General features: G+C 39.5%; 1 protein-coding gene across 1 annotated transcript in view; it reads right to left on the reverse strand.

Moving 5' to 3' along the window:
• The window catches only part of OPN3 (opsin 3), a 48,414-nt gene that overhangs the window by 5,689 nt on the left and 20,558 nt on the right, over nt 1-22,167 (reverse strand). The window contains exons 2-3 of the mRNA XM_012443734.3: nt 6,616-6,935; nt 341-592 (exon numbers count right to left, since the gene is read on the reverse strand). Coding sequence (XP_012299157.1) covers nt 341-592; nt 6,616-6,935 — 572 coding nt within the window. The remainder of the gene's footprint in view (nt 1-340; nt 593-6,615; nt 6,936-22,167) is intronic.

A 22,167-nucleotide genomic window follows, 5' to 3' on the forward strand; every position in this document is an offset into this window, starting at 1 on the left:
GTAACTTGTTTGTAACTTGCTTGGTACAGTAAGAATTTTAAATGTATTATTAACGTTGTAGCTGTTATTACTAGGGCATAAGATATGTTCTGATGAATTAAATATTAATTTTAATAGAATTTTATCTAACAAGTGTGACTCTCTATGGGTAGTTCTTAGAATTGTTATTATTTTGTTTGGAAATATTCTACATTTCTCCCTGATCCCTTTACATTCCTACAAAATTCTTGATTTGGACTTTTTTTTAATTGAAGCAGCTCTGAATCACCTCTATAAAAGTATCACGCAGTTTCCAACTCTATATCCAGGGTGAAAACCATCAGTTAATTGCAAAGCTTACCTTTCTGATCATGAAGACATAAATCACTGGATTATATACAGTGTTCGATTTAACAAAGAGATACGAAACAATAGATATTGTTGGAGTGACCAGGTGACCGTGCCCATTAACCACCAAGAAGCAGATGACGATATAAGGCATCCAACAGACCAGGAAGGTGAATATCATTAAAAAACACATTTTGGCCAGTTTCTTTTCATATTTTAAAATCTTGATCACTTGAATTGTCTGAAGATCTTCCACACAACGAAGCTACAGAAAGGAGAAAGAAAGGAAAGTCTTTAAAAAATAAAAGAATGGTTTTCTTTTGTTGTTTTTATAGCAGATATTCAGAGACCATTCTTGGCCCCATCTAAATGGAAAGAGAGCTGAATGGGACCTTGGGAGGCTGACTTCTGATTCGAGACTTGTCGCTGAGTCCAGCTTCAACCTTGTGGGGCCTCAGTGTCCCCACGTACAACACATAGAGGTTGAACTACATAGCCTCTTACATGCTTCAGTTGTTTTAAATGTTCTCTAACTTACTTAGTAAGAATAAAATGAATTATTTTGCCTAGGTCTTGAAGCCTCTAAAAGATAGCCTGAAAGAGTTAAGAGTTATGATGAAATGAAAGCAATTTCCCCATGATCCTGTGTTAATCCTTCAGTTCTCAAATCAGACTGCATACCCATGTCATCTCAGGAGTTCTGCAAGATGAAGCCTGCAGCTGGTCTTGATGAGAACTTAATCCCCAAATGAATTCCTACTGGAAACCAGGTTTTCAATTCACTGCTAATGACTATAAAGTAGAATTTCAGGAGGAATTTGTTTGTGATTGGTTTCAGCAGGGGCTCACTTGCAGAGAATAGCACTTGGTGAAACTCCAGGAGTCTCCTTCCTCTAAAATCGGCCTCTCTGCTCCCAGTTTGTTCCCATTAAAGGTATGGAGGAGTAATAACGTACAGTCTGAAAGTTCTTTGAGTTTCTTGAATATGTTTCTTTTTGCTGTTTCTCCTATTATTATTATAAGTGCATTATAATAATACACAGGCAAATAATATTGCTGCACACCAAAAATATGTTCCTAAATAAAAATAGTTATCTCTGAATATTGTAATAAGTTACATGAATTTTACTACAAAAATACAAATACTTTATATATTGATTTTTTTAAGTAGTTGGCATACTGTTGATATTTAGTATTGATTACTTCATGCTGGGAAATTTACTGCATTTCAATGAACTCTAAGTGTACCTTTTAGTTCTTTCCAAAGAAATCATTTAGAACATGTGCTTAGAGTATTTAGAAATATATTTTAATTAAAATTCCTAAATTACCAATATCCAAAATTATACTTAAGAAAGTATATTCTTAACAAAATCATACATTCAGATTGACAAAGAATAGAGAGAAATAGAAAAAATTTAAGTGGTTGACTTTTTTAGGCTGGAGAGAATATGTGTGGGGAAGAGTGGGTATTAAATTTCTGGTATTAGGTTAGTGCAAAAGTAATTGTGCTTCTTGCCATTAAAGGTAAACCTTTGAAAGTAACCTTATTTAAAGGTAAATAATATTCCTTTACCAGTATGCCAATTACTTAAAAAAAAATCAATATATAAAGTATTTGTACTTTTGTAGTAAAATTAGTATGACTTATTACAATGTTGAGAGATAACTATTTTTATTTAGGAAGATATTTTTGGTGTGCAGAAAGGTAAATAATTTACCTTTAAATAAGGTACCTTTAAAGGTTTACCTTTAATGGCAAAAACCACAATTACTTTTGCACCAACTTAATACTACTATTATGTGTGTACAATTCTATTTTTAAATAAACTTTTATTAACTGTTATAGAATATTATTCTATTTTCAAAACATCACTTTGGGGAAGCCTCCCTAGAGTTTATAGAAAGGCTATGGGGTTTTGATAAAACCTCTAGATTTGGAATTAGAAGATCTAAGTTCATGTCCCAGATTCACCACTTTTGCTCTGTGATATTGAGCAAGTCAATAACCCCCCCAAGAGTAAAGAAGAAAGGAGGTCAAAACAAGAACACCTATTAGAATTAACAGAACTTGAGTTCCATTTTCACATGTATGACTTTGTGGGGTTGTTTTTGAGGTTAAATACTTATTTATGTTTGAACTAGATATGAAACTAACACACTCATATGCATATATGTCCATTTATGATACTATAGTATGTTTGGAATTGTCGTTATGGACTCTTCAGAGTTTCAATGAACAAGTGACATATCCACATCTCAATTATTGCCACCAACGTCCAGTAAATAGGTCCAATGGTTTTATCTGTGCCATTTTCTGGGCAAGTCAGTCTTTATATCATCTCACCATTTATCAAGGCAGAGCTCTCACTTACCCATCTTGGAATTACATGCATTCTGGAGAAATTAAATAAATGTTGGCCTATATTTCCCCAGTTCCTTTTTGGCATAAGGAGATCTTGACGAATGTTTTAGATTATTTGGGTTTATATATGTGAAGTCATTCATGATTATTTTTTACTTATCTCTTTCAGGCCTCTTTGTTTCATTACTCTCTATTCCTTCATTCTGCTCATTAAACATTTTCCAAATAAAAAACTCTATTTCATGTCTCACCCTCTTTATTCAATCATTTGAGGATAGTTTTCAAAATTGCTATGGATAAAGCAAGGGCACATGCACAAATATGTCTTAAAGAATGAACCACCTAAAACAAATTCTTCAGAATTATCTGTTAAAATGTTCTCTGGCTATATAAATGGCTGATGCCTAGTGCTCATTAATCCAAGACATCTGTAGATTTTCAAAGAATTTCACTGTGAATCTTCATTCTCAATTGAGTAGCTATATCTCCATCGTTGTTACGACGCACCCCTCTCTGAATAAGGAAATGGAGGCAAACTACTTGCAGTGAGCTCTCTGTTTACGTAGGTAGTAGCAAATTACCTAAATTACCAGTGCTATGCAAATTAAAGTAGCACTTTAGATCGTGCAATCTAAAGTCAAATCTCTTCACACTTTCACCCCTTCTCCTGTCTTCCCCTTTCTATGCCCTCTGCTGTAACTCATTCCAAAAATAGTCACTGATCACCTACTAAATGCAGACACTGTTCCAGCTACAGGTGGAGAAATACATAAGACCCAGTCTCTGCTCCTGAGGAATTCGCTGTTTGGTGAGGGTGATGCACACAGAGCGGGTACAAGCCATGGGGGAGGTAAGCAGGGAGGATGAAGTAGGTAGTACACAGGATGGGTAACCGGTTTGAGGGTGGCTTAGAACAGGAAAATCCTGCTGTTAGCCTTGTGAGGGAAGGAGGAATCAGTCAAATAAGGGGGAGAGACAGAATGTTCCAGAGAAAGGAAGTGTGCTAAAACAAGAGGCTAAATAACAAATCAGTTTCTGAAAACAAGAAATATAACCATTGGCTGGAGCCTGAGGTGGCAAGAGGAGGGGAGTGTCAAGAAATGAGGCTGGACAGGTAGACAGGAGAGGCCACACGGAATCTGCTGGCCACATCCAGGGGCTTTATTTTTAATCACAAAGACAGTGGAATTTCTGAAGATAATACTTGAGAACAATTACTCCAGTGGCAATGTGCAAAGAATGGATTAGAGGAAAGCAAAAAATTTTTAAAGGAGAGTTAAGGCTTTTTTGAATAGAGTATGTGGCAGTAAGAGAGGGGAAAATGGATATACTGAAAAATATAGGCCGGGCACAGTGGCTCACACCTGTAATCCCAGCGCTTTGGGAGGCCAAGGTGGGTGCATCACCTGAGGTCAGGAGTTTGAAACCAGCCGGACAATATGGTGAAATCCCATCTCTACTAAAAATATTTTTTGAATTAGCTGGGTGTGGCACCTGTAATCCCAGCTACTCAGGAGGCTGAGGCAGAAGAATCGCTTGGAGCTGGGAGGTGGAGGTTGCAGTGAGCTGATATCGTGCCATTGCACTCCAACCTGGGCAAAAGAGTGAAACAAGAAGAAAGAAAAACAAAGAAAGAAAGAAAAGAAAAGAAAAGGAAAGGAAAGAAAGAGAGAAAGAAAGAGAAAGAAAGGAGGGAAGGAAGAAAGAGAAAGGAAGGAAGGAAGAAAGGAAGGAAGGGAGGGAGAAAGGAAGGAAGGAGGGAAGATTTAAGTGGCATGGATAAGAGCTGATCAATAGCTTGGTGTTGGGGGAAACACAGATGACGCATAGTCAAAGATTACTCCCTAATTTCTAGTCTTGGTAGCTAGGAATGATGACTATTCAATGAGAATGCAAATGGAGGCATAGAGAATTTTAGGGAAAATATGACTAATTCATCTTTACATTTGTTAAATTTGATGAGTCTGTGGACCATCCAAGTGCAGGTATTCAATAGGCAATTGACTACGAGGATCTGCTAGAGGCCAGAAGAGAGACCTGAACTGGAAACAGAGATGTGAAAGTTATCAGGCTTGTGTCAGAAGGAGAAATTCCGGCAGTATGAAAGACCACCCAAAGCCAGTGTATAGCATGAGACGAGAGCTGAACATAGGATGCGGGGGAGGCCAAAGGAAGAGAAGCCCCGGAAGAGATAAGAAGATGGGACCAGAGAGTCAGCAACAAAGACAGCAGAGAAAGGGGCCCTAGAATCAATGCAGGAGAACATCACAAGAAAGTAGAAGTTGTCAATAGTCTCAAATGCTGAAGATGCTAGAAAGGAATAAAACTGTGCCCATGGGATGACAAATGTGGGAGCTCTTCAGTGACCTTAAATAAGGGCTGTATGATTCGCAGTGCAGTAGAGGAAAAAGTCACCAGTTTGCCCTAAGTTGAGGAATAAATGCTAGATAAACTTACTAAACTATGAACTCCCTGAACTACAACAGAAATTTATTTCTCACAGTTTTAGAGGCTGGGAAGTCCCAGGTCAAGTATCTGGCAAGGTAGTTATCATTCTGAGGCCTCTTCTCTTGGCCATTGTCTCACTGTGTGCTTCTGTGATCTCTTCTTTATGCACACGTGGGAAGACAGAGAGAGCGAGCTCTCTGGTGTCTGTGTGTGTGCATGCCTGTGTGTGTGTGTGTGTGTGTGTGTGTGTGTGAGAGATGGAGTCTTGCTCCGTAACATAGGCTGGGGTGCTGTGGCATGATCTCAGCTCACCGTAACCTGTCTCCCGAGTTCAAGCAATTCCCTGCCTCAGCCTCCTGAGTGGCTGGGATTAGGGACACTTGCCACCACGCCTGGCTAATTTTTGTATTTTTAGTAGAGATGGGGTTTCATCATCTTGGCCAGGCTGGTCTTGAACTCCTGACCTTGTGATCCACCCACCTCAGCCTCCCAAAGTGCTGGGATTACAGGTGTGAGCCACCATGCCAGGCCTTCTTATAAGGACACTAATCCCCTAATCCCATCAGACCAGAGCCCCATCCTCACGACCTCCTCTGACCCTAATTACCTCCCAAGGCCCCAACCCCAAATACTATCACATTGGTGGTTAGACCTTCCACATAGGAATCTAAGAAAGACACAGACATTCAGTCTATAACAGTAAGAAATTGGCACATTTTATATGCTCAATAAATATTGGGTAAATGAATGCTTACTGAGAATGTGGCACCAAGAGTCACCAATGGTTCTTCGAGTTAGCAGTGACAAAAAGGAGAAAAATAAAGTGATAGCTAGAGGGAGCTGGGAGTAGATTTTGCTTTTATATATACATACATAGTTAGAGGGGTTTGATCAAGTGAGCAAGAGACTAGAGTTGTGACGGAAGCAGAGAACAGAGTTGGAGGAGTCCGTGAATGAGGAAGGAGACTGGGAAATCGACCCTGCTCCACAAATGGTTTGAGTTCAAACTAGCAAGTTCTTGTTGGCACCCAACATGAAATGGTTTGTGGTCAGTTCTTATCCTTTATGACCCTGGTGTGATTGCCAAACAAAACATCTGTGCTGTTCTTTAGTCAAATTCATGTGACCTTTGAATAAATACAGTTATAGGAAGTGTGGAATTCCCTTTTTGAAATTCTTAAATTTTAAGAGTGTTGGATAATGTAGGGCTTTTTGGTTGCTCATTTTGTCAGTCAGAAGCTTTTTCCTTCCTTCTTTTGGCTGAGAGAGAGATATAGAGAGAGTACATGCTATTCCTCATTGATCTTTCCAGAGAGTGACTTGCAGCGTAAAATTTGACCAAATGGGAGGTCCCCTAGAACTGCCCCACCTCTGGGCAACTACTGATGACATAGGAAGGCTTTCATTATTTTTCACACAAAATTTTCTACCCTGGATGTGGTTTGGGAGGGGGGAATCTGTAGTCTTCAACTCACCATTCGAATGGAATACAGAATATGGCCATAACAATGGGCTATGACGCCCAGGGGCACCACCAGGCAGCCAAGAAATAAGAAAAGGACAAAGGAGGAATCGTTGGCATCCTTGGATTTCCAGTCCACAGTGCAGCCTAGTCCATGTACGTCCAGGATGTACCTGTTCCAGCCCAGGAGAGGCGCTCCTGCCCATGCCAGTGAGTAGAGCCAGATGTAGGTAATGGCCCTCCAGGCCCAGGAAAAATTGATCACTCTGGCATGGACCACACGAATGTAACGTTCATAGGCCAGCACAGTTAGGGTGGCAATGGAAACAATCCCTGCAAGAAGAGAAAGTGGAAAAGTGTAGCATGTGCAGGGGAAACCAGACATAAGAGAGGTGACACATTCTCCACTGGAAATGCCTTCCAGAGTATCTGAGACTCATAGAGTGCTCTAAAAGCCAAGAGTAATAATGTCTCATAGTCCCCTGGAAATTCTATTGAAAACATATTACCCATCAAAGAAAACATAGAAGACCAGTGAGTGGCTCACATCTGTAATCCTAACACTTTGGGAGGCTGAGGTTGGACGACTGCTTGAGCCTGGGAGTTCCAGACCAACCAGGACAACATGGCAAGTCCTATCTTTACCAAAAATACAAAAATTAGCCAAATGTGGTGCCACGTGCCTGTGGTCCCAGCTACTCGGGAGGCTGAGGTGGGCAGGTCGCTTGAGTCCAAGGAGGTCAAGGTTGCAGTGAGCTGAGATAGCGCCACTGCACTCCAGCCTGGGCAATAGAGCCAGACTTTGTCTCAAAAATAATAAAAATAAAAAAATAATAAAAATAAATAAATAAAAATAAGGAAAACATAAAATAGCAAATGCCATGTAGATTGTAGTAGAACAAAATTTAAAAGCCCTAAATCAGCCCACCCCAAAGATGCCCCTATTGTATTAAACTTTCTCCTGAAGAGAAATTCCAGAATGAGTAAGGGAGAGTCACTACAGCCAGTGTCTCTTGGTTTTACCTTCTCTTGGCTGTCTCTGACTCCGCTATTAGAGATAAAGTCAAAGGGGGTTGCAAATGTTCAAAGTGAATGAAGTCACAGTAAAATGACGCAAAGGACTGCCCTAACCTGCTGGCTACCAGCAGACGTCAGCGTACAAACTGTTCACATGCAAGAATTGCTGACAAGGGTCGGGGAGTCTTCTGGGCTTCCGGTCTATTAGTAAAAAAATCTACTTTAATAACACTGTTTGTATATTTATCTGTTTATCTGTCACTCTTCAAAGAGTAATCACTTAACAAGCACCTGCTATGTGCCAGGCACTATGCTATGGATGTCCAAGGGTGACTAAGAGGCAGAACTCTGGATGTCTGAAGGGAATGTATTGACAATGACAGGGAACTCTGGATGTCTGAAGGGAATACATTGACAACGTATTGACAATGACAATGAGCATGCAATGTGTGAATGCCACAGTTGTGACACAGTGGATTGGAGCCACAGAAAGGGAAGCATTTGTGCAGAAGTCAGGAGAAGCACATTCCAGGAAGAATGAAGGAATATGTAATGGAGTGTGGAGATGTAAAAGGACATGAAGGGATCTATAAATGATGATCCAAAGATGCCAGGGCTCAGAGGAGATGGAAAGGGAAATTTAGAGCGAGCCACATTGACAAAGGCTTTTAATTTCTAGATAAAGTTTGTGTTATTTTCTATTTATTTACTTTTTATTTTTTTGAGAAGGAGTCTTACTCTATCACCGAGGCTGGAGTGCGGTGACACAATCTCGGCTTACTGCAACCTCTGCCTCCCGGGTTCAAGCGATTCTCCTGCCTCAGCCTACTGAGTAGCTGGGACTACAGGTGTGCACCACCACACCCAGCTAATTTTTGTATATTTAGTAGAGACAGGGTTTCACCATGTTGGTCAGGATGGTCTCGATCTCTTGACCTCGTGATCCACTCACCTTGGCCTCCCAAAGTGCTGGGATTACAGGCGTGAGCTACCGCATCTGTTGTCTTGGGGTTTTTTTTGCTATGAAAATGCTTTATTAGGCAAAACTGCATACTATAAAAATGCTTTAGAATGCAACAGGAGATGTAAAGATACAAAGAAGTGCGTAGTGACACATGGCTATCAGAACACACTAAAGAATCCACACTGCTTCCCCGCTTTACCTAGAAAAGGAAGCTTCTAGGCTACCTCCTCCTCAGCACAGTTTCTTTTAAATGGTTTTTTTTAACCTTTTCCTTTATGAAATTACTAGTAAACTATAAATCTTCTACTCTCTTGTCCTTTTACACAATTAATTTTCCCTTTTCCTCCTCGTCCTTTTTCTTCTAAAAGGATGCTCATTCTAGCAGTAGTAGAGAATTTAAAACATGATTGGGAGCCATGGAAACTAGCTTGAAGGCTATTGCAACAGCAGGCAAGATATGATGGGACCTCAACTAGGGTGACATTAAAAGGCATGAACAATGAAGTCTGGATTCCAGAAATATTTAGCAACTGGTATCAACAGAATCTGTGTGCTTATTGAGTGTGAGGAGTTAGGGGAGAGAGGAGTTAAAAATAACTTGGAGTTTTTTGGCTGGGTGCGGTGGCTCACGCCTGTAATCCCAGCACTTTTGGAGGCCAAAGCAGGTGTATCACCTGAGGTCAGGAGTTCAAGACCAGTGTGGCCAACATGGTGAAACCCTATCTCTACTAAAAATACAAAAAATTAGCTGGGCATGGTGGCAGGAGTCTGTAATCTCAGCTACTTGGGAGGTTGAGGCAGGAGAATCACCTGAACCAGGAAGGTGGAGGTTGCAGTGAGCTGAGATCATGCCATTGCACTCTAGCCTGGGCGACAAGAGTGAAACTCTGTCTCAAAAAAAAAAAAAAAAAAATAATAATAATAAAATAACTTGGAGGTTTCTAACTTGCCTAAGGAGTAGCAAGTGATTACATGAACTTAAGTAAAAACTACAATGAACTTAAGTAAAAACTACAAGGTGTATGAACAGATGTGGAGAAGACAATAAATATGAACTTCCTAGGGCATAAATATTTGTTGAATGAATGGCTGCAGAGAGAATGAAGGAAAAGCAGCTCAAATGAAGAATGAAAATAAGGCTGGTCTCCTGAGAAGTAGGGGAGAAAAGGGCATGGGTAGCAAAAAGGTTAAGAGGCCTGGAGCCAAGTCCTGGCTCCCTATGAAATAGACTCAGAAAGCAATTGGCGTAACATAGTTAATATTCATTTCTCCCATGATGGGTTTGTTTTCTTGTGGAAGTTGGAGGGTGGGGATCAGTATCATTCCCAGTGTCTGACATGCATGGCATCCAATAAATTTTCATTGAATAAATAAGTGAATGTTTACTAAATACTCAAGTGATCAGAAGAAGATTGGGTTTTGGAATAGAGTGGAAGAAAATACTTCAGAAAGTAATGATATAAGGCTAAGCATGGTTGCTCACACCTGTAATCCCAACACTTTGGGAGGCTGAGGCAGGCAGACCATCTGAGGTCAGAAGTTCAAGACCAGCCTGGCCAACATGGTGAACACCCATCTGTACTAAAAATACAAAAATTAGATAGGCATGGTGGCGTGTACCTGTAATCCCAGTTACTTGGAGGCTGAGGCAGGAAATTTGCCTGAACCTGGGAGGCGGAGGTTGCAGTGAGCCGAGATTGTACCACTGCACTGCAGCCTGGGCAACAAGAGTGAAACTGTGTCTCAAAAAAAAAAAAAAAAGAAAAAGTAATGATATAATAGCAAATAATGGATTTAAATTCAAATCACAGTAGTAATGATTGGGACAATGAAAGGATCAAGGTGGATGACTTTTGTATTCAGAAGTCTATTTTTACCTTATTAAAATTTTATCTAAAAAGTGACATTATCTTTTCTTTACCTGATTGTATTCATAGAAAAAAATCTATAAACCTAAAGATAATGACATAAGTTGACATTAATGAAATACTGTTGGTTTTATGTCGTCTACAAACTTTCTTATTAAGTATAATGATATTTACTTTTATAACTGCCTTTATGTGTTAAGACATAGTTTGGCCTTCAACTTTTAGTTAATTTACACTGAATATGATTTAGTGTTTTATAGGCAAGAAAATTCAGTACAAATAATTGCACTGTTGTAAATTAGTAAATTTCCATGTACTTTAGAGATGAATAAATGAGTTCTTATGGTGAAAGCAATAAGCTGGTAAAGTAAGCTAGGATGAGCATGTCATATTCATCTATTCATTCATTCGTTTAGTCATTGTCATTGTTTGTGATGTTTCAGTCACTGTGCTAGAAAATAAATATGAAGAGATGAGTGAAACCAACCTCATGGCCTCAAGGTCCAGTGGGTAAGAGAGACAATAAAAAACAAATCAAACAAGCAAATCAGTGCAGTGCTACGAGGAACAGAGAGTGTAGGGATAGAGAATAACATGAGGACTGGTGGAAAGGGCACAGAAGGGGATGCAGCGGTATTGGCAGGCTGTCAGGAAAAGACTCGTTGCACTCAGAGTTGAAGTATGAAAAATCCCAGCCTTGCGATAAGTCAGGATGCAAGAGGCTAGTAACATTTTCCTTCTTGTTATTTGGGTCAAATATAGTTTTTGATCATGCCTGTGTCTTAGCAAGCACAGTGAGCTTCAGGAGCCTGATTTCAGTCGTCATTTACCACGACAAGTTAGTACAGACCTAGGGAAAGCAACCCTTGTACTTCCCAGGTCCTCCCTGATAGCACGAGCATGTAAATGAGTGGCAGCTTCAGTCAGACCGACTTAGGCTTCGAGGGTAACCCAATGGAAGTAATCTGAACTACATCTTCCTTGCAAAATATGCAGCCCTTCTTCCATCAATGCTTTATGTACTAACAAATTTTGGCCTGGAGTTGGAATTAATTGCTGCATTCTATTTGATTCCCACAACACTCCCCCAGGAAGATGAGAATGAAAGGACTGTCTTACAACTACTTTAGACCTTTAACTGATGTTGAGCCCTATTAACTGAAATAAAAACTACATGCTATATGAGTAGATATGAGGAAGACAATCAAATTCTACTTCAAATGGTGCATCTATTTCCGTTAACACTGAAAAGCAAAGGAAATGACAAGTGCTGCAAACTGGGTGCCGGTTATACACCAGGTTCTATGATCATCACTCTACATATGGTAAGCACTCTTTTGGAAAGAAGGTCTGTGTCTCCAAGGAATTAACTGATGCCTCCACCAACAGGTGGTGGAGACAGTTTTGAGAACCCAAGACTTACTCCAAATCCCGTAATTTTGCCTTAATACCACCTGCTGCCACTAAAGGGTGACTTCCACCTCCCCACAAATTCTACCAGTGGTGTCTGTGCCTTCACCACAAAGCTGCAGATTCATCAGGTACCTGCCTATCACTGTGCTGAGTAGGGCTTTTGGAGAAACCAGAGACATGTGGTCCCTACTCTCAAGAAGACTGCAATACTGTATTTTTATATCACACACAACATTAGAGAACAATGCAAGATGATACATGATCACGTGTCAAAGTTATGATGCAAAAACAAACCAGAGAAAGTAAAATCCCAGTGGACTAGTGGCTTCATTAAGAGATAAAGCTTAAGTTGGGTCATAAAAGATGGAATAGGTGTTAAGGAACAGAAAGGAATGAAATGGGCATTTCTAGCTGAAAGAGCCTCCTTGAATTATTGCAAGAATGCCTTGGACTCTGGGCATGGAGCCAGGATCAAGTGGTGAGAAGGTCAGTCACTACAGGGGATGGCGCAAAGTTGATCTGCCTTCCGTGGCTGCCCATGGTCCACAGCAGGGATCTTCCTTCTTTTTCTTAAGTTTTCCCTAGTAGAATTTTGAAAAACCATGTATGCAACCATATTTAAAAGTGTGACATCTACACTTTTTGTCTTAAGTTTAAAGAATTGTATAATATAAACAATTCAAAATTGGAACCACTGGAAAGGGCTTATGTACCCCCAGAGGTTTTGAAGACAGCAGTCTGTAAAATCAGATCTCGTTGGCATGTCATTAGGGTTTGCCTAAGCTTGCTGCATCAGGATACACACCATGCCCAGGCTGCAAACTGACTGCCATGTTCTCGCAGAGCTGGCAGCTTTGATACTGCTGTTCCTTCTGCCTGAATTGCTGCCAAGATCTCACAGTCTGGAGAAGACAGATGTGTAAACAAATAATTACAGGAATGTGATAAGAGTTAAACAAAGCTGCGTCAGAGAGCTGGAGAATGCAATGGAGGAAGTACTTATCTCTGCCTGGGGAAATATTGGGGAATGTTTTACGGGAAAGCGATATTTCAATTGATTAATGGGAAAATTTTATCAAGTTGACAAGGGTGAGGATATTTCAAGGCCAAGGATATAGTGTGTATAAAAGCACAGAAGTGAAAACGATGTATTTAAATGTCTACTCTGTGCATCAGTTTGAGTTACATAGTTCTTTGTGATACACCTTAATGATTATACACTCATTTGCAGTATTTATCAACAAATACATGTCATACACATACAGTGTGCCAGGCACTGTGCTAGGCAATAAGAAAAAAGACAAAGTATAAACAGAGAAGTAAATTATAAAACAATGTGATAAATTCAATAATAGAGAAATGTGTTTGAGGCCAAAAGTCCTGTATTCAATTCCAGTTTTCTCCGTATTACCTAATGAATAAGTCGTCTGACTTCAGATCAATTTCATTTTTTTCACATAATTACCACGTGATCCTGGGAAAATGAATTAACATCCCAGAATCTCAATTTGCTCACCTGTAAAATAGGGAAAATAGTACCAAAATGCCGTCTCACCGTGTGGGTGTAGGGGTGTATTAAATGAGGATATAAATATGTTTAATAAAGTGGTAATGCATAAGGTGTTATATTACTGAATGGTGGAATATCTGGGAGAAAAATTGCTTTAAGTAGTAGAAAGTGGGCAGAGGGCACAGGAGTGGACAGAGCTCTGGAGCTTAAATATTAATACAAGGTGTGTCTATCAACGGACAACTACCCAAGAATAAAGTTGCTTTCTCGCTTTGGCCACTAGATGGCCGCATTAAATAGCTTATTTATAGTTGAAGTATCTAGACTGGGGTAAGCAAGTTCACACTAACCAGAAGTGTGTGCTTCAAAAAAGGCCATGACCCAGACCTGTCAGCCCTTACCTGTTAGATAAAAAGGTTAATATTACAAGACCCATGCCTTCAAGGAGCACACAATCCAGAGAACAGGGTAGAAGGAGAAACTCTGTGTATAGTGGGAGGAGGAATACCCCACTTCCTCACAGAAAATCTCCTACCCTCGAGATTTTCTGTGAGAAGCAGGTACCACCTAAGTGAGTCTTAAAGATTAAGTACACTTTAACCAGGCCAAAAAAAAAAAAAAAAAAAAAAAAAGGGATGATGGGGAATAGGCAGCCAATCCTCTTATCCTATTCCACGAAGAGAAAACAGCTTATGTAAACACAAGTAGACCTAACAGAGCTTGCACCGTTTGGGTGCCTGCAAATAATTCAAAATGGAGTTCTAACTAAAGAATGAAAGACTAAGGACTCTCCCAAGAAAGCCCTTAAATGCCATGTGTGGGGTTTGGAATGTGTCCTGAGGACTCTGAGGAGCCATTAAGCTGTTTTGTTCACGTCCATCACTGTACAGTTCTAGAGAATTTTATTTTCTTTTGATTTTGCTTTTGGAGATTTTCCTTATGGGAAGTTCCCTTGGGCTGCCATAAGGAAAAAGGATTGTAGGGCGAGACAAGACTGGTTCTCGGGAAACCTAGTGGAGAAATACAGTTACTGTGATAAGGCATGAAACTGATGCAGTGGCACTAGGGAAGGAGAGATGAGGAAGGTCCAACGTATTTAAGGAAGTTAATCTTTGTTGGTTGTAGGAATGAATGAAGAAGAATCAAAAGAGAGTCTTGTGTTACTGGTTTGTTATAGTTAATAGTTGATGTTGCATTGACTTAGAAAAGAAATAGAGAAGTAAATTTGGAAGGGAAGATGATTAGGGGGTAACTTACATCATCAGAGTCTCTGGGTCATTTTGAACACTATCTGGATGGATTGTGTTTCAAATTCTCTACCTATAAAATGGGGCAACTGTAAATACCTGTCTTGTGGTCTTGGGAGTTGGCCGGGTGGATGAGTACACAGTAAAATCTTCCAAGCTAAGTGGGTGCACAGTTTCTCAAATTAATGAAAACTCCAATTTTGTTCATTCAAAACCATATTCATTTGTAGAAAATTTAAAAGATGCAGTTTAACCTTTTGTTCACAGACAGTAATGGAAACAAAACTATGTGAAGATTGCTTAACAAAGGTGCTACTTTACTAAGTAGCAGTCTCTATGAAACCATCCCTAGAAGCTTTATAAAATCAGGGATGAAGGGACAAGGGGAATGTAAAATAAATGTTTAGTAAAGTGGCAATACATAAGGTATTATTATTATTTATTATAAGCCTGCAGTACATTCAGCATGGACTGTCAGCTTGTTCTCTGACCTGCTTCCTAATAGCTGTTTGTCTCTTGTCCCACAATCATGTAGGCCCTGTGACAAAATTATAGTTCCCCTTAACTGCTCTATAGATAACAGCTTGAACATTATATAAGGTTAAGTTTTCCATCTGAGATATTCTTTCAGGTCCTCTGTACCAGTGAAACTACTGACATCAGCTTGTCTGAAGGATCCCACGAGAAGCTGACTCACCAAAGAATGCAGTTTCCACATCCTGATGTTTTCATCCCTCGTTTCCCAACCAATCAATGATCCCAATTTCCCATCCCCTTTCTCCTCATGGTCCCCTTAAAAATCCCAGCCCACAACTCCTCAGGGAGATGTATTTGAGGGTCTTCTCCCATCTCCTTGCTCAGCACCCTACAATCATTAAACTCTTTCACTGCTGCAAACTCTGATGTCAGTAAAACTGGGTGAGGAGTTTTACTGTTACCATGTAGCAGGCATACCACCCTGTTGGTCCTAGAATATCTACTCATATTTGAATAATATTAAATAAAACCAGCATATTTAATATGCCTGGAAAAATTTGTTCTTTTAAGCAGTAACCAATTCTTCTTTGAAATCTTGTTTATATGGCTTATTTGTTGAGAAAGTTTCTCTCCTTTTTATTAATTAACAATAGTAATTTCAGCCCACTAACACTTATAGGAGAGTACTTACTGTGAGTCAGGGACTGTTCTAAGCAGTTTACCAGTGTTATCTCATTTAATCTTCATAACAACTCTGTGAGACAGGTAGAAATTATAATTACCATTACCATTTTACAGATGAAGAAACTGAGGTAAAAATGATGTAGTCATTTGCCAAGGTCACAAGCTAATAAATAAGAGAGCCAAGACTCAAATCACACAGTCTACTTCCAACGTCCATGCTATGTTATTCTTGTTTTCTAATTCTTGAGAATTATCAAAAAACTTATATTAGTGATGTAGTCTCTACAGAAATATTTAATCCATTATCTGCTACATATGTTCTGTTCTTTGACAGCAGAAGAGGTCATTTTTTTAAACTCAATATTCTTAAATTGAAGAATTTTAGAGAAAATGAAAGAAGACTACCTTTATTTGAATATCTCTCAGCCGTTGGAATGAGTGATTTCCGTTTGACCAATAAAAGCAGTTTGCTAGAACAACCAAAGTGATGATTGGTTTTTATTATATATGTTTTTAGGCATTTACTAGACTTCTATTAAATTTTTCATGTTCAATAGTCTTCATGTTTAATGAACAATGACTCAGTTCCAAAGAAAACCCAGCACAATATCAAAGTTAAAACCCTTTCTATGTCTTAAAAAACTGTGATTTCGGGCCGGGCACTGTGGCTCATGCCTGTAATTCCAGCACTTTGGGAGGCCAAGGCAGGCAAATCACCTGAGGTCAGGAGTTCAAGACCAGCCTAGCCAACATGGTGAAACCCTGTCTCTACTAAAAATAAAAAATTAGCCAGGTGTGGTGGCACACACTTGTAGTCCCAGCTATGTGGGAGGCAGAGGCAGGAGAATCACTGGATCCCAGGAGGTGGAGGATGCAGTGAGCTGAGATTGCGCCACTGCATTCCAGCCTGGGCGACAAAGAATCTGTCTCAAAAAAATATATATGATTTTGGGTAATCAACTTAAACAGAAATTTAATTTTGACCATTGTGTGTCGTAGCCACCAAATGCTTGTAGTGCATTTAAAATTGAGTCCCCTTTAAGAGAAGGCCAATGAACCACCAGAAGAGAGTGACTAAATGAGTCAGGCCACATGTTGTGGTCTGTGGCCAGCTGCTCGCAGTTTAAAATGCTGCACAGTTTTTTCCATCGTGCTCACTCATGCTATCCTTCACTGGTATTTCACATGCATTGCACTTTTTTTCTATTAAATTTAGTGACTTTTTAAAAAATAGGGGACACAGGGGCAAATGGTCGACACAGTTGTTAAAGCATACAGACTTTTCCTGCCGTGAGCATCTGCTCCTAGGCTACACTGGGCACCTGTGCAGTAGCTTGGAAATCATTCCAGGCTTATCTCTCCTCTGTTATCTTTGGTTCTTTTAATATCAGCTCCCCTCGTTCTCTGACCATTCTGGCTTCAAACTTGGCTTCTATTCTGCCTAAACTCCCATTTGGATAGATAATCCTAGCTTTAGACTCTTTGACTTGCCTCTGATTTGACAAAGTTTTAGTTTTTTGTTTCCTCCCAGAAATTGCCTAAATGCCATACACCATAACAAAGGAAAAGAAGTGCTCTATCTTGGAATAGGATCTTATTAGAACTTTTTCCACACTTTTGCCCCTGCTCTTCGGGAAAGGATATTGAACAAGATGGTTAACAATGAAAAAAAAGGATAATTATGACACTAAGAGAGCCAAGAAATATCCATTATGACCAGAGTCTATAGGCTGAGTGGGAAAAAACAGTTTAAATATAAAGTAACTTCTCTGTGGCATTAATTAAGGTACAGAAGAGTAACAAAATAAGCACAGTGGGGTCAAAGTCTAAAAAAGAAAAAGAAAACAACTGGATGAAAACACTTAACAGGAACTGAGAATTCTCAATTCTAATCTAATTCTGGTACCACAGATAAAATGGGAGGCATACACTTTGTCTCCACCACTTAATCAAAATTATTTCTTGATCACAGCAGTCTAGGTTTTATGATAACCTACCACAGCATGCTCAAGGCAACTGCGTCAGAGAATGCTCTTCTGACAGGGCCTTGACTTTGATCCACTTTAGGAACACATTGGTTTGCTTAGTTTTCCCATTCCCCCCTCCCATATCTCATATTTGCTTTTAAAACCAACAGAAAGCCTTTCTTGGGAAACATTTCTAAATTCATTTCTGTGGCTGGTACCATTCCCACTATTCTAGTGCAGGTTCATATTCCATAAATGATTGCTGTCATCCACCTATGACTAAATTTCTTTTGTTTGGACAGCCTTTGTCATCCTCTTGTGCACCACATACCAGATTAATCATTGACTGGACTCTATTTATGCGCTATCTCAGATCTCCCTGACCCCACTCACAAGCCCCCACTCCTATCTGTGGGCCCTATTTGCTTTGCTTCCCAGCGTCGGTGACTCTACGACTAGAGTTACAAAGCTTCAGCTGCTGCCATTGTCACCACCATTGCATACCTACATGCAGACAGTGCCTTGCTGCACTGGACCCACAGAGGCTCTGGCTTCCCTAGTGGCTACCTGAAGGTGGCCAATCCAACCTAGAGGCAAAGGGACATTAACACCTCATGGAGCAGAGTTGGACCAATGTGAGTCAGGAGGCAGGAAGAAGCCAGAGATTAAATTGCTTGCACTCCCCTCTCATCCCATGGTTTGTTTTGAGCTGCATTAGTATCAGGTAGTATCTCTGAAGATGTCCTGTCAGACCCAGTGACCTGCTGTGGCCGGCTCAGTGGTGCATCCTCTCTCTCACATTTGGCCTTCTCCTTACCCTGCCTCTTCCTGTTCCCTTACTCTTGAGTCCCTGGGATTATGCTCCCCAACAAATCATTAGCATATATGCTTTAACTTAGGCTTTATATGTACAGAACTTGTGCTGAGATAATCATCTTATTACTTTCACAAAGCCCTTTCTAGAATAATGACCTGCAAAGCTCCCTTCACATAGCATGCTGGCTGTTAAGAAACTGTGTATTTCTTGCATTACCTAATCAACCTTCTCTTTCACTATTTATAACTTCCTTAGTGCATGTCTCACTCCGTTCATCCACAATGCAAACAGACTATCTTCACGGTTGCTATTTCCTACTTACTATATTTTGGTACAATTTTGTGTACTTATGTCTTATCTCTCCAATTAAATTGTAAACTTAAGTGTGACATACTTAAGTATGTCTTTGTATTTCGACATCATTTTGGCACCTGGAATAGTACAGGGATTATTATGCATTTGTTGCTGATAAAAGCTATATACACATAACCATATTTCTTCCCAAATAACAAGGAAAAATCCTGGAATAAATATGGTCATCCCGTAATTAACCAAACACTCAGATGAAACACTGCTTAGAAATAGCAACAGTGACATTTCAATGAAAAAAAAAATTGTTCCTCAGGGAAATAGCAATACACAAGTTAGAAGAACATAAAACAAGACCAACTCCCTGCTATTTTACCTAAGGGATCTCTTTTTCAACTCAAAACAGGATTTGAGAGTTCTTACATGGTAATTTTTGGCTATTACAAAAATCTCTAAAATACTCATTTTTATGAGTGTTGTAAAGTCAAATGACATTCCTGTTAGATTTATCATCTCTTATTCTCTAATCAAAATAACATAACTTTATTTCATATATTTTATAAATTACAAAGTACTTTTTAATATATTTTTCTAATTAGATCTTTCCAGACATGTCAGGCAGGAAAGTCTCATTGTCCCCATTTGATGAGAGTGTGAGAAAACGGGCTGTTATCTGTGACTAGCCTAAGGTCACAAGACTAGTAAGGTTCTGTTTGACTGAGAACCCAGATCTTCTGACTGCTAGTCCGGAGCTATATTTGGATTTTCCCCAAAAGAAAATACACAAAGCAAGTTGTTTCTAAGCAATGGCGAAGGCTGAGGTCTTTTTAATTCTATGAAAACATTCAACACATGAACAAATTGTGGAATAGCTGTGTGGTCTGCAATGATGAGTCGAGTTTCTAAGTGTTCCTTCCTAGATTATTAACCTGGCAGCAAATGAAAAAACATCCGATATCCCAGAAGAACAAATTAAAAATAGGAGGAAATCTCAGAGGCACTGAATTAAATCTTCATCCCATCATTTATAATTTACAAAGCTCTCAAGAGAGCTCAGGGTTTAGGTTTTAGAGCAGGTGATAACAACACTGATTCCATTAAAGTCATTTCCTATTACCCCGCTGCTGATTCAAGTGGAGAGTACGGAAACACAGTCAGAGGGCGAGTGTGACTCTTCTCTCAAGAATGAATATCACACTCTCTGCTATAATTGTGTGTAAGCAATTAATCAGCCAGAAAAATGTGATATGATACCTCAGGACCATACAAGGAGAATGAGAGAAGCAGTTTGTCATACATAATGTGCTAAGGAAAAACATAATTGCTATATAGCCTGTGCAGTGCAATACTAGGGCAAAATGCTTTAAGTTTAAAACAAACTTGTGAGGTGGTGGCATTGGAGTATAAAGCAAAACCCATATTGGTGACCAGTGTGGAAGAATTTGGATAGGCAAGAAAAATCTCTTAGTCATCCTGATCTGAGAATGTCAAGTAATGAAGAACTAAAAAAAAAAAAAAATTTTAAATGAAGGTGGGAGAAGAAAGCTTTACAAATATGAGATATTTTCCCCAAGATCACAAAGTGGGTGTTAGAATAAGGCTGGTTCCCAGACCCATTCACATTCTACTATTTCAAGCTTCTCTCCCACACTGTCAAATTGGGGTTAACAAGAATTTAACTCCCTTCTTTGATGTTCAGTTTAACACCTTCTAGATCGAGCAGCATGTCTCTTTCCCTTAAAAGAATGCTGTTTCCAAATGCCAGCTTTTGAAATAGCTACATACGAAACTCCTGAGGAGACTGCTTAAAATGCTGATTCCAAGGCTCTGCCCTTGAAAATACTTGATCCAGTAGGCTTGGGACAGAATCTGAACATCTGTATGTTTAAAAGTTGTCATTGATGATTCTGACTTTCAAAATGATGAGTCAAGGTTAAAATCAGATTTCCTTTAATATAGTCTCTCTGACTATTTGCTCATTTCCCAGGTTTTCCTCAATTCCCATCACTGGTGCAGGAGCACAAGAAACCACTCCAGATGCCTCTGAATCCTTCGGTCTCAATCCCACACTGAGAGGTGCAGTGCAGAGGGGTGGCCCTCTCTCCACTCTCTGATGGACTCTGCAGGCAGCCCATTTCTGTTCCATCCTGACCTCCATCGTTTTCAGCAAAGCAACAAACAGCACCATCATTCTGTGTCTCTTTGTCCAGGCAGCAGCACAGAATTGGGAATATATTTAAGGACCTTAATGTTCTATGGAATGGTTCTCTTCAATGAGAAGACTTTCATGTATACGCTAGGGTTTCAGTGGTTTAAGGCTGTCTTCTTTTCTCCCTTTTTTTTTTTTTTTTTTTTGCATATCCAGTTTTGTATTTATTTATTTATTTTTGCTTATTTCATCTTACCTAAGAATTCGTCTACATCTTTAAGAAATAGAGAATAAAGAGATCTGCCTCAAGCCTCCAGTGGACAGACTAGTTTATATATATATGAGGATCACTCCAGGCAAGGAAACAGTGTATACTTAGAATTCAGTGCTATGGTGCCTTTTATCTGTGAAATCCTTCATTCTTCACAAATCTTCCTATATCAACACTCCATCTTTTGGCACTTGAGAACTTTCAAGAAAACCTTCTGGTTGTCTCCTTCTGGGCTCTAAAACTTGCTTGCCTTTGTCCCTATCTGCTGTTCAGTGGCTGCATATTAGGAATTTGGAAATTGCTCCCAGCTAAGAAGAACTGAACCATTCATTCATGTTAACATTTCACAATACGGTATTGCACAGGACACCAAAGGCACTGTTATGCACAAGGTTCCCTAGTTGAAAGGGTCAGTATGCATGTCAAGATATTATGGTGAGTCAGCCTTGAGGAAAGGCATCTTTTCTAGCTTATATAGGCAGCTCTGATTTTTATATTTTACTCATTTCTAGCTTTCGTTCCTCTTTACCTATCTTGTCTTTTGCAATTCTGCTGCTGCTTATACTCCAACAAACTATAATAATGCCATATTTAAATAACCTGATACAGCATATCATAAAATGGTTGAAAGTGACGTCATATGAAAAGCTCTTAAAAATCTAACTAAATGCCCTTGAGGTTCACCCTGATCTAGCCAGTTCCCTGGACTCCAGAACCCATCAGGAAGTTAGAAACTTATTGGGGAGACATTGGCAGTTTCATCACGAAACAGATTGTTGTTACTTCCTAGGGAATTCTCCCCCATATGGAGAGCAGAGTGAAGCCTGGATGCACAAGAAACTAAAGGCATATTCTAAGTAAATAAAATAAAA

The sequence above is a fragment of the Aotus nancymaae genome, unplaced genomic scaffold (assembly GCF_030222135.1).
Source record: "Aotus nancymaae isolate 86718 unplaced genomic scaffold, 86718_ANA_hifiasm-v0.15.2.pri h1tg000032l_0, whole genome shotgun sequence".
In the NCBI taxonomy this organism is placed as follows: Eukaryota; Metazoa; Chordata; class Mammalia; order Primates; family Aotidae; genus Aotus; species Aotus nancymaae.